The 14079-nt window shown below is 30.9% G+C and overlaps 1 protein-coding gene across 1 annotated transcript in view; it reads left to right on the top strand.

The window, feature by feature from the left end:
* LOC145306224 (uncharacterized) overlaps positions 1-7989 on the top strand; it is a 23608-nt gene extending 15619 nt beyond the window's left edge. The window contains exons 9-10 of the mRNA XM_080148612.1: positions 6189-6358; positions 7321-7989. Of these exons, the coding sequence (XP_080004738.1) occupies positions 6189-6358; positions 7321-7451 (301 nt within the window). The 3' untranslated portion in view covers positions 7452-7989. The remainder of the gene's footprint in view (positions 1-6188; positions 6359-7320) is intronic.
* Positions 7990-14079: the final 6090 nt, after the last annotated feature.

The raw sequence follows: 14079 nt of genomic DNA, 5'->3' as shown, positions 1-14079 counted from the left end.
ATTAACCTTTCCCCCCCCCCCCTCCACCACAAAACATTTTTAATGGGTGGAAGGGGATGTTATAAAATCTCAGCAGGAAGGATGAATAACCCTATTAAAAAAAATTTGGGGGGGGGGAGATAAAAACACTCATTTTTGAAATAATTTACCAAAAATTAACCTAATATGAAAAAATGATATTAAATATTTCTTTATTGTATGACAACAAGGATGACAACATCTTTAAGTAGCAAAGCACAAAAATCAATTATAAGAATACAGACAAGTAGATTTAAAGAGCATCTGTTGAAATAAATATATATTTTAGGTAGAAAAAGTCACAAATCCTTTTTCCTGTATGTTGTATGTGATGAGAGTCAAAGTAAATTACATACTGGATGCTCGAAACAGCAAGAAATTATATTTTTTTTAATATTATATTCCACAAAAAAATTTATCGTACCATAAAAACCAAAGATATAATAAACTATGTAAAAAATAAAAAAAAATTACTTGTCCTTTCATTGTGATAAAAAGCAGAAATCATTTGGAAGAGCCCGAAGCGCAAATTTTTTTCTTCAAATATGCAGGGAGGGAGGGGTTTTTGGGCTATTTATTACACTAGTCCCCAATATTTCATAGCAGAAACCATTTGGAAGGGCGCAAAGCGCAAATTTTTTCTTCAAATATGCAGGGAGGGAGGGGTTTTTGGGCTATTTATTACACTAGTCCCCAATATTTCATAGCAGAAACCATTTGGAATGGCGCGAAGCGCAAATTTTTTTCTTCAAATATGCAGGGAGGGATGGGTTTTTGGGCTATTTATTACATTAGTCCCCAATATTTCATATAAAATTTTCTTATTCGTTGGCTCAACAACTTTGGGGACTTTAATGGAATTTTGATTGGTTGGTTAATTAAGTCGAGTTTCTATACATTTCATCCACTAATTGTAATCTATATAAGGGGTAATTTTGTGTATCATCATTGGGGATGTACAAAATTTCTTTAGTAAAAAGTTTATATTATACAAAATAAAATACTTCCTATAACCTGGTTTGTTATGTTCAGTGAAAAAAGATTATAACCCAATTTCTACACTAATTTAAAAATTTGGTAAGGTTAAATGAATAGTAACTGTCTGTTTGGCGCGAAGCGCCAAAATTTTTTTTTTTGAGTATTTCTTGATCTTTTTTTTGGAAACTGGGATAGTTTTGCTTTTTGTAGGGTAGGGGGCAAAAAGGGGCATTTTTGTTGACCAGGGGGGGGCAAAATGGGGCATTTTTTAACATTTAGGGGGGGGGGCAGGGGGGGCGGTTGCTAGGGGGGGGCAGGGGGGGGCGTTTTGGTCGCTAGGGGGGGGCGATTGCCCCAAATGCCCCCTTCGGTTCGCACGCCACTGACTTATCAACATTGGTTGCAACAAAAAATAAGGTAATGAGTGAAATAGCCAGGACCAATGGATTCATTTTTCATTTTTGATTTATCAATTTTTGCCTTGTATCAAATTGGCAAATGATTTAAATAAATTTTTGATATGACAAATTTTTCTTGATTTAAATATTTTGAAAATGTAAGAATCTTTTACATTATAAAGACTTGAAACTATCGTGTCGACATAAAAAAGTAAATGTTTATGTCTACTACAAAGCATTTACTAAAAGTTCTTATAGCTGCCATACAATCACCATTACATCTACTTTGCCTGATATTTACGTCAAATTTATAAATTATTATATACTTTTCCCGATATGATGATTTTAAGATGTTTACATTACATAATATTATAAAAGTTGCTAAAAAAGTAAACAAGGATGACAACATCCTTAAGTAGCGAAGCACAAAAATATGTATAAGAATTTAAAGATTAGTTGACAAAAGCATGTATTGTATATTAGGAAATAAATCACGAAACCTTTTCAACATTTGTTTTTAATTTCATAATATTTATATTTCAGTACTACCGTACTACGACTAACAGACCGACGGTCAAAGTAAATTACATACTAGATGCTAAAACAACGGGAAATTAATTTTGATATTTTAAACTAAAAAAATTTTAAAAATCGGCCCATAAACACCAAAGATATGAGGAAAAATGTGAAAAAACTAGCCAAAAACCTACAAAAAGGCAGTATGACCACCATTGATGTTTTCTTGAAACGACAGGAAATTTAATTTTGATATCTATAACTGAAATTTTTTTTGAAATCGGACCATAAACACCAAAGATATGGAGAAAAATGTGAAAAATACAAAAATAGCCTAAAACCTGCTAGAAAGCGGTCCTATCGCCATTGATGTTATAGTTAGTTGTGCTCCTTAAAAATGGGAAGGTTGTCAAAAAATGTCAGCCTTTTATCTTTTATAGGTGCCGAGAAAATCACGTTTCCCCTAAACTAAGACATACGGACATACGGACATACGGACAGACGGACATTTCAATTTATAGAGTAGATCGCTACTAAAAACAATCAGCATGTTTTAAGTGGACGTACAGACTTTCCTGTTACGATTATAGAGTTGCTACGCTTCCTAAATTGTACCTAAATGTTTCAGGAATCATTATGCAAAGTTTGAAATTGATAGGACAATTCTAATATGTCTAAATTAACGGAAAGACGAAAGGACCAATCCTAACTATAGAAAAGTTTCGCTTCGCATTAAACTAGACAAGGATGCAATATATTTCCCAGGGATCTAAAGGGATAAGACAATGACCAATAGATTTATGCACATCCCAAATGATGATACACAAAATTACCCCTTCTGTAGATGAAAATTAGTGGTTGAAACGATTGAACACTCATTTTATTGAATCAACTATTAAAATTCAAAGTCCTCAAAGTTGTTAAGCCAACGAAAAAGGAAACGTTATTAAAAATTTTGGGGACTAGTACAATAAACAACCCATTAACCCCTCTCACTCTGATATTTCCAAATCTGTGTATATTATACCTATGTATGTACGTATGTATAAATGATGTAAAGAAGAGATGTAAGTACATCAATAACTAACCCAAGAAATCAATATATCTTTTTCTTTCCGACTTACAACATGTTTGCAAAATATCTATGTAGATAGGATACACTTTAATGATGGGTATAGATATTATCAAATAAAATGAAGAATAATTTTAAATGTTGTCATCCTTGTTTTATTGAAAAGCTACTATATAGTTTACGATCGAGTCTTAAGTATTCGTTGAATGATTTTCGAAACAAGTAGATACCACAACCCAAATAGTTTACATTTGTAAACAAAAGGAAAACAAGGATGACAACATCCATAAAAGCGAAGCACTGAAACGGTGGTACAAACGGACATTAACACCTATATAGTGTCAGAACTGAATAATCAGAAAATGTATTATAAGAATCGAAGCAAAATTGTAAGTAAATTTGTTGAAAAACTGCTTGATACAGGATAATGTTTATAGACATACTTAAATTTTTAGGACTTGATTATAAAGTTGCTTTGCTTATAACATTATACTTTGTTGTCCCAGGAATTAACATACCAAAAATCAGATCAATCGGATGATTAAATCACATAAAAAATTGTTGTTAAAAAAGTAAAAAAATCAACATGTTTAAAATGGACGTACGGACACTCTTGTTATGATTATAGAGTAGCTACGCTTTCTAAATCGTACCTAACTACTAAAGGAATCCCCATGCAAAGTTTGAAATCAATAGGACAATTCTAACATGCCTAAATTAACGAAAAAAGCTATCCGTTTGTGACGGACGGACGGACAGACGTACGGACCTACCCTAATTATAGAAAAGCTTCGCTTTTAAAATATTAAAAAGGTAAAAAATTGTGATTACTATCTATACATTAGTCAAGAAAAAAAGAAAAATAACAAGAAAAAGTGTGAATAAAATCAACACACAAAATCACGTGCATGTTTTATCCCTAGAACTGTATTATTTTGTCCTTAATCTTAAAAACAGTGCATAATGTCTTTTATATCTATTTTGCATTTGATAAAAATAAAGTGAAAGTAATACTTTTTTAAGTTACTGACTATGCTATTAAGCTATAAAGTATAGAATTAACTTTTATAAATAAAAGATAAATAGTTATTTTGTAATTCATCATGTTGCTTTAAGTACACTTTTACCCAATAAATATATTATTTTTTACATATTAAAATACAAATGCAGCTGATACTAGATCGAATTAAGAATAATGCAATTCCCTAAAAATATAAAAGTATCTTCTTTTCTTATAAAAATGATTCTAATCTTTTAATAATAACTAATGATCTTCAATAATCCTTGATTCCATTTATAACAAAGTCGACTTTTTCCAAAATTTAGCAGAGCTTAGGTATTAATTTATCTTGTCCATTAGTTTTTACAATTTAGTTAACACCATTAATGTACATTTTTAAAGTTAAATTTCTCTTTTAAACATTTTTATTGGATCGAAAATACCTAACCCACAAAATTTGGAAGATAGGGGTGGGTGGGGGATATAGAGAGATGTCAGGATGATATTAGCCTTCTTGCTTTCCCCACTTCTTCGACCCATCAGGTTTACACCACTCTGGCAAAACAATGTGCACCCCACTGATCTAAACACAACCCTCGTTTTCATGAATTATAGAGAAGCTTGGCTACCAAATGTTACATAAATTTCAAAGGTTGCTAAGATATATAAATATGATTAAAAGTATAGCTCCCTGCTCCATGTTTTCAATATCAGTTTCACTTCAATCAAGATTTACAAAGCCAGGACTAATCTTTATTTTCCACACTTCGGGTTGTTGGGAGGTCAAAGAGATTCTTCTCTTTAAAGATTTTTAGAAATTTGAAAAGAAAATTATAAAATGATATTTCATTATTTGGTTGAAGGTGGTTGGGTAGTGTAGCTCAAGGATAAAGGAATCAACATTTTTATTTGCAAAGCTACTCTTTGAGTTATTGATTCTTTCTTTCTGTTTTCTGTAAGTAAATATACAATTGCGAGATTCTTATTACTTTCTTTTCCGTTTTCTTTGCTTAAATTTTAAACAGCTTCACTACTATAGGACGTGATCAACCTTGTTTTTTTTTTCAAACAATGAAAGTCTAATGACATATATTATTTTTTTTTAAACCATAAATGTGAATAAGTTACTTATAACACTTAAAGCAGAGACAAACTTGTATATTCTGGCTACTTTTAGAGTTAAGGATCAGTAAATTTATTTTTATGAGATTTAATTAACTATATTCAAAATTTAAAAAAGGTATAGAAAATTTATATAATTTACATATTTTAAGATTGCTAGTGGATGCACCCCTAGTTTCTATGAGGGCTGTATTCAAAGGGGTATATAGTGGGCATAAAAATAGCCTAAACCCATACCAAGAAACAAATTTAAATGCAAAATATTCTGCGACCTAAGTAAAGTTACCTCAAAAAGAAGAACTCAATCAGTTTAGTAATCATTGAGATTTTAAACTTTAGACAAAAAAACCTTACTACTTTATATACTTTGAAAATTATTAAAATATCCCTTAATTCTTGACAAATGTATCTCTATATTAGAAATGATTGGTGAACAAAGCTACTAAATTTATCCTCGGCTTTCTCTTCCCAATGAAAGGATTTTAAATTGAATAGAAAACTAAAATCTTGCTGGACCTTTAACCAACCAGCTGAATAGCATTGGTGCAGCTTGCAAATTATAAATAATTAAGTGTTTTGAAGCAGTCTATAGGGCCTTATAAAAATTACATCATACATTACAAATTACCAATGGTAGGCAAACATTGTAATTGACTAATAGTAAAATGTATAGTAGCTCATCATTGGTCATTTGTATTGTATGCAGTCATTTTTTTAACATGCACTATAAGCGGCTTCATTGTTTTTAGAACATTTTTTTAAAAATTGGGAGGGGGGAGATTTTTTTTTTTGGGGGGGGGGTTAGGGTGTCCCACTTCCCAAGAAAATAGCCTAAAACTACCACAGGACCTGTTTCAGTAATAGAATATCGATTAAAATGCAACAAGAAAATACTTTGTTGAATTATTCAAAACATGTGTTATAGAGCAAATAATTAATTTAGTAATTAAACACGTTTATAAAGTCTAAAGTACAAAAATATTTTACATATAGCTTTTTCCACTGCATACTAAATTAAAGGTTTTCATCATCAATGATAAATAGATATGTTATAAATTGTTATAAACGTTTTTTTTTATTTTAGGAAAGACTTTGTAGAAGAGGACAACAGGCTGACCTTGCGGCTAAGGTGCGTAGCCTCTCTGTATGACGTCTACTACAAGGCCAAGGAGGTGGAGGTGAGCCTCAGGACCAATGAGAAGCAAGGACTGGGCAGGATTAATCACAAACCAACGGTGACTGAAAATAAAACAGGTTGATTTTCCAGATATATAGAGAGATGTCGCACATCTGTTTTTGGGTATTGTGGGTTTCGTGACATCGCCTCTTAGGGGGGGCGTTTTGTCGTATTTTCACAGTAGATTTATCATATTTCTAGCACCTGTAGGGAAGCTCTAACCCTGCGGTGCAATCATTAACATTTACCTAACCTAAAAAAAACCTGTTAATAGATACTGTGTAAATACGACGAAACGCCTTGTAAGAGGCGATGCCACGAAACGGACAATAAGCTTGTTTTTTTAAAAATGCTTATTACTTCTTTATTATTTGAGCTACTATAGTAAAAGAAAGGATTTGTCAATCTACTACTGACCGTTTTATGGGATAAAAAATCCACAAAATAAATAGGATAAAATCTACGAGGTAATACATAACAGGAACATATAGTTTGCTCTTTTCATTGAAATAAATAAGAAAACTGCTCAACATCTAGTAAAAAAAATATTCAATGATTTAACTGTCTCATTTTTTTGTTCAGTCTTTAGATGCCAAATGGTTAGATATACAAGATAAATAGATAAAAAAAATAGATAGAGTGGGAGACCTTGGCAAATAAAAGTCATAAAATGTGCCATGCTAAAACCGCCACAAATTGTACGACAATGACCTCAATGGAAACGCAATTTGTATGACAATAGTCCCTTTTATTTGCAAATTTATTCATGAAAAATGCTGTCTATTTTTTGGGGTAGCAAATCTTCTCTACATACACGTTTTATTTGTTTGTTGGTCGGATGAGGAAAAAAAATGAGGAAACATTTAGATTATAAAGGTATGAAAAAAATTATCAGGGAATAAGAAAGTTAGAAATTAGAATATATTTAAAGATTAATTCGAATTACTTACATCATATTATATCAGATTCAGCACCCCTAACTAGTTTATAAAAAAGGTGGTCTTGCTATTGATTATAATCACTCTTGTTTTTTTTTCAGAGAGCATGGATTCTAGTCTGAAATATTCAAGTTTTACAAGTGGTTCTCTCTCCATCTATTCACATTATGTACATTCTAAATATTTGTTTTCTATTTTAACCATGACCACGTTAACATACTATTTACAATAATAAGATTAAATCTGAATTTTTAAAGATGAAACTGACAGTTTTATAAATATTATAAAGGCTGTATGATTAATTTGTTACATATATGTAAATGGATATATTATTACTTGGATCTTAAACCAGATTTTAATATTCTCTAATTAAATAAAACACGCAGCAGGAAGAACTAACGATTTCCCCCTGTACCCCATCAAAACAACTGCTACTTGTTGAACGAACTGACAAATAAACGAGTTCCATGTTAGCAAGCTAAACTGACGACAATTTTCCCCACTCTTAATATCCGCGTATATTCTATATCCAGTTATATGTATTAAAAGTTAGGGCTAAGGCTTTCTATAATGGTGGGTAAAATATTGTACCTCTTTTGTTTGCAGAAATATTTATAAAATTGTAAGTCTCCTTTTTTATATTCAGATTTAACTTTTTTTTAATTAAAGAAAGCTCTATGATTGTTGTTTTTGACGTGATAAGGAAGAGAGGAATGAAATGAGATATTTCATCGAACGAATATTTTTTCATAAGGTTTTAAAGATAACACTAACTTAGCAGAGTAATTTGAAAAAAAAGATTTTTTATAATTAAAAATCGGAATTAAAATTAAAAGTAGAGCTTTCTAAAAGTAGGATATAGCAGAAATTTTTAAATATAGCTAGTCTAATTTCATATAAAAATGTTCCTGTATTTTTATTAAAAGTGTTTACAAATTTGTTTGTTCATAATAAAAATTTCAACAAAACTTTAAAAGGTAAATTTTCCTCAAATTCCTTTGAAACTTTTTAATATCCACAAAAAGCTTTTAAAGCAGAAATATGATGAATCTAGTGATTAAAAATAATTTTTAAAATTATACATTGCATTTCTGGACCAGTTTTATATACAAGAGTTATATTGTTTAAGAAAATATATTGGGAGAATTCATTATTTGAAAGTTGGCCATCCTATACTCCCCTAAACCCATTTTTCTTCATACATTTTTTTTATTCCAGAGGTAAAATGAACCAGAACCAATTCAATTTTTTTATCTATTTTTTCTGTCCTATTCCTTGCCCATTCACCACAAAAATGACTAAAAATTAATATAATTTGCAAGGGTTGAAGTTGCCCATTAATGCTTGTATTGGCGAATCCGTAAGGGCTATCATATTTTCAATAAACATGGGAATGTTTTTAATTTGCAATAGGGGCATATTTTTGACCATTTTAAAAATAATGGATTTTGGTGGCTATATATTGTTGAGCTTGTATGTATGTAAATAGCTTGACTGCTTATAAAACAGTTTTATATTCAAGCACAAGTATTATCCAAACATAAATTTTTATATATGTACCAAAACTACAATTTTTGTTCAAATAAATTATAAAACATGTTAAAATCTCATTGTTATTTTTAAATTCATAACTTTTACAGTGTGTTCTACAAAGCTTAAGTACTATAATTTTTATTTGAAGCGTAACCATAAAGTGGTTTAAATGGAAAATTTCAAAAACGTATTAATATTCAAGTGAATTTTGTTTTGTCATATTTCCTCCTTAACGTATTTTACATAGCTCTTGGTAGTTGATCGTAAGTTGCAGGTAAATCAAAGCTAGATTTCTAATTCCCCCCCTCCCCTCTTTTTTTGTGTCAAGGCAGTTTAAGTACTAAACAGGTTTTAATTGGTGGTTTGGACTTTACTGTGAAGGACTTACCTGAACTTCTTTTGTATTTTAAGTATCAAAGCTATAATTTACTTTGTCTGTCTGTCCGCCAGTAAGTACATAGCGCTATAGGAGATTATAGTTTTGTTGTGTAAGATAGGGTGCAAATTTTTTGTTGAAGACATCCCTTAACAAAGAACATCCTCTTTTTATCCACGAAAACTCTTTTTGTAATTCCATGATTTGAGAGCTTTGCTTTTATGGATGTTTTCATCCTTGTTTTTTCATATACGCGGATTAAGTTAATGAACGTAACGCTACAGTTCAACAACCAACAACTTATAATTCCGTAAGCTTTACTACAAAATTACTCCAGCTAAGTTTTTCTTTTTACAGATTATAAAGTATTTTTTTAACGTTCTTTATATTTCTTCTATAATTTTCATAAAATAATTTGAAATGCATCAAAAAAGGAAAGAAGGTGCAGTAATGTGCCAGCATACCAACCTAACTATTAACTTTTAAATCAAACATTTTCAACATTTTATGCATTAAAAAGTTTATCATTGCCTCAGTTCAAAAGATGTTAAAAAGAAAATATTTAATGTATATGAATTTAGCCAACTTTGAAGTAGAAATATATGAAAAGAGAAAACCATATTTTCTTTTGCCTAATTCTATTCTAACAATTTTTACAACGATTTTATTTAAATTTAAGATTATTAGATTTGAAAGTCATTCTGATTTTAGATTATTAAGCTTACACGTCTTGCTAGTGGGATTCGATGCGACGTACAAACAAGGGGGGGGGGGATATTGGGCTACTTATTACACTAGTCCCTAAAGTTATATAATAACGTTTACATTCATTGACCTATCAACTTTTATTGTACTTTGATGGGTTGGTTCATTAAGATGGATGTTCAAACGCTTAAACCATTAGTTGTAATCTACAGAAGGGATACAATTGTCACTGGGGATGTACATCAGTTTATCAGCCATTGCCTTATCCTTAAGATATCTGTGTTCAAACCCTAAATGAAGGAAAGAATCACTTCTAACAAGGAAAGTTCTGCTCAGAAAAGGCAGAGCAAAAAAATATATTTGTTTGAAATAAACAACAGTAAACCGTTATAAAGACCAGATTATCAATGGCGTTAACACAATCTTTTGCATTTTGCATATTATCAGCTTTTGACAGCATAAAATTGCTTTTTTATCAATAGTCGTGAAAAAAGAACAAAAATCTTATAAGAGAAAATATAATAAATTAGATATTATTATTATTTGCTTAATCCGGGAAACTTGACATCAACTTTTGTTTTGGAAAATTACCTGGGAAATTATTTTGGCACAATTCAGCATTTTTTCTTTATAAACAAAACAGTATATTTATTTTTATTTGACCCTGAAGAGAATTTTTGTTTGTATACATAAAAATCACTGTACCGACTGACGAATTTTATCAAATAGAACGGTATTTTAAACGGCAAATAAGGGTCACTTTAAAAAACTTTAATTCTTAATTTCCGTTCGCAGCTAATACATGTATGCATGTACGTATAAAAATCATAAGAAAAATTACATTGAATTGTATATTTCACTGTAAAACAAAGTTTATAAACATGATGTCTTATTTGTTGGCTTGATTTTTTTTTACTTTTATCAAATCTTAATTTGGCTATGCAAACATTCATTATCTATCCAAATTTTTCCATAAACAGGTTTTATATACAGAAGGGTAATTTTGTTCATCGTAATTATGGATTTCATCTATTTATTGTGTTGTCTAAGAATTTTTTTTCCATTTTGACATTTGAAATGGCTTAGATCTCTGTAAGATTTTTTTATTGTTTAATTTTGTTACCGTTCAACTAACCTATGAACAGTTCTTATAGAATATCTTTGCTACTATAAATGATAATCATTAAGATCAAAACAATTAATTATCGCTTTATTAACAAACACATATAAAGCTAAAAAAGAAACCAAAAAAGGTAATATTTAATCCTGTAATTACACATTAATCTACATATAATCTAGATCCATCTTTATCTATAAGAATATGAATGTGGATATATGCACAAAGGGAAGAAGGGATAGGTAGATAGGTCAAAATAACGAATGTACGAAATGTAATTAACTGGTTAGTTTTACAAAAAAAATATTTCAAAAGTTGTTTAAAATTGTTTCAAAATTGTGCTTGATAAAACAAATTTCGGTAACAAAATTTTTTGGGAATAGTCCTTTTCATGACATCGCTTCTTATGGGGCGATTTGTCGTATTTTTGAAATGGCTTTTTATAGGTTATTTTAGGTAAGGTTAGGTTATATTGGGTTAGGTGATTGCCCCACAGGGTTAGGTAATTGGCCCCGCAGGGTTAGAGCCCCCCCGCAGGGGCTAGAAATAGGATAAAATCGCCCCATAAGAAGCGATGTCACAAAAGGGACTATACCCAATTTTTTTTAGTAGAAAACATTTTCTTTTAAAATTCTTTTCAAATTTACTTTATTCGGAATTTTCTCTATTGCAATTATAAAATAGATTTGATTTCTTTTCAAAATATCCTATTATATAAAGTAGTAAACTTTTTTTTTTCTGTAGCGAAGGATATAGCTAACCACACAATAGATATTGATCTCCTTTACACGAAAGCTACTTATAGGTCCATGGAAGGTTTTAAACTTTTTTGGATAAGGTACCTCGACCACCCAAAGAGAAATTGCCCTTTGAAAAAACATTTCTTAGAAATTGAAAATGAGGGGCCGTTGTGTATCCCACTTGCCCCTTGAGTCATCAGAGGGCGTACCCGCTAGTAGATGTATGTATAATGAACAATTTTTTAGATTAAGAAAAAGTAATATATTTGTCTTTTGATTCCAATAAACACACCAAAAAACCCAAATTCCTTGGAGAGAAATGTATCTCAATACAAATATGCTTAGATTCTCCAGATACAATTATTTATCTTAATTAATTAATAAATGATCAGATAATTTGATATATATAGATTAATGATTAGAGATATTTTTCTATAAATAATAAAAGCGAAGAAAGTTGCAAAAATATTTGCATTGCATTGGTGGAGTTTAATTTATCTTTTTGTAAATACAAAAAATTATCAATAATAATAATAATGAATTAATTTAAAAGTTTTTAATTATATTTGATCACCTATTTTAGATAATAAAAAAGGTTTAATTTCGTAGCATACCTATAAAGAATGACTATTAGAATTAGGTATCTGTAACCTGTTACTGGCAATGCTGAAGTCATGATGACCTCTAGGAGCTTGGTGTTACTTAGGGTTCTAGACCTCTCCATGCACCTTGAAACATACTCTGTGTCTTATAATTGCGGTGTAAATGGTTTATTCGCCCGATGGATAATCAACCCTTGTTTGAACGACCTTTATCTCTAGTACTAGTATGACGCGATGTTGTCCAGGCTTGAAGCCGACAGCAAGCCGAAACATTACAAATTACGCTAATACCGTGGGTATGCTGAAATAATTCTCATGTCTCATATGTATAAAAATGTAGATTTCAAGTCAACCAAAGAGATTAGACATATTTTACATACAATTAAAATAAGACATAAAAAACACGTGTTAAGAAGGAAAATAAAAAGCTAGCAACTACATAGTATTGACAATGAAAATAATAAAATTTCAACAATAATTATTTTGCACCACAAACAAAACACAGAAAAAATGTTTGTTGAAGAAAATGTTGAACAACACAAGGATTGCAAAATACAAATATAAATGTTGAACATTAGTTTTGAAAGGCAATATGCATTACATATTTACACAGGGTGGGCAAGTACAGATATAAATGTAAAATAGAGAGGCTTATTTCATTTTAAAACGTTATAATAAGTGTACTAATTGACCTTTTATAATGTTTTGTTGTATTTATTTCATTTATATAAAAGGTCATACAGAAGACATAAAAATAATACATACCTGCTTTGTTAAGTATTAAAGTAGGGAGAATGCTTTGGCACTGAGACCAGGGGCGTCCAAGCTTTTTTTATTTGGGGGGGGGGGGGTAAAATTTTTTAAGAAGGGTGGGTAAAATGGCGCACGAAGCGCGCCGCAAATTTTTTTACCCCCCCCCCAAAAAAATTTTTTACCCTGGGGGTAAAATTTGCTTGGTGGGGGTAATTACCCCCCCTGAAATCTGTTGGCAGGAGGGTTATTTAGTACCTAAAAGGTAGGGGTAAATTTTAAATAAGGGGGGGGGGGGGTTTAAATAAAAAAAATTTGGGGGTCACCCCAAAATTCGTTTGGATGGGGGTAATCCTCACTTTACCTACCCCCTTGGACGTCCTTGACTGAGACATGTTCAACTTGTTAAAAAAAATACTGTTTCTCAAATATATTTACTTCATTATTACCAAGCATGAATGTCTAAAATATGTATAAGTTTGAGCAAGTTTGTGAATAAGAAAGATTAGAATGATATTTACTTAAAAATTGTGTTATTACCCACACTGTAACAGGGGAAAACATCCCACCTGAAAATATTTAAATTCGCTGTTGACATTTCATACTTGCAAATTGCAAAAATATTTCATTTCCAATTTGTATGGTGCGGGACACACATGCCTCAAACAAGCTGCAGGTAATACTAAATTTGTATGGTGCGGGACACACATGCATCAAACAAGCTGCAGGTAATAATAAATTTATATGGTGCGGGACACACATGCCTCAAACAAGCTGCAGGTAATAATAAATTTATATGGTGCGGGACACACATGCCTCAAACAAGCTGCAGGTGATAATAAATTTGTATGGTGCGGGACACACTTGCCTCAAACAAGCTGCAGGTAATGATAGATTTGTATAGTGCAGGACACACATGCCTCAAACAAGCTGCAGGTAATAATAAATTTGTATAGTGCGGGACACACATGCCTCAAACAAGCTGCAGGTAATGATAGATTTGTATAGTGCAGGACACACATGCCTCAAACAAGCTG

Source organism: Acartia tonsa, chromosome 1 (assembly GCF_053477335.1).
Source record: "Acartia tonsa isolate MP-2025a chromosome 1, ASM5347733v1, whole genome shotgun sequence".
NCBI lineage: Eukaryota > Metazoa > Arthropoda > Copepoda > Calanoida > Acartiidae > Acartia > Acartia tonsa.
This window is presented reverse-complemented; position numbering and strand designations above follow the sequence as displayed.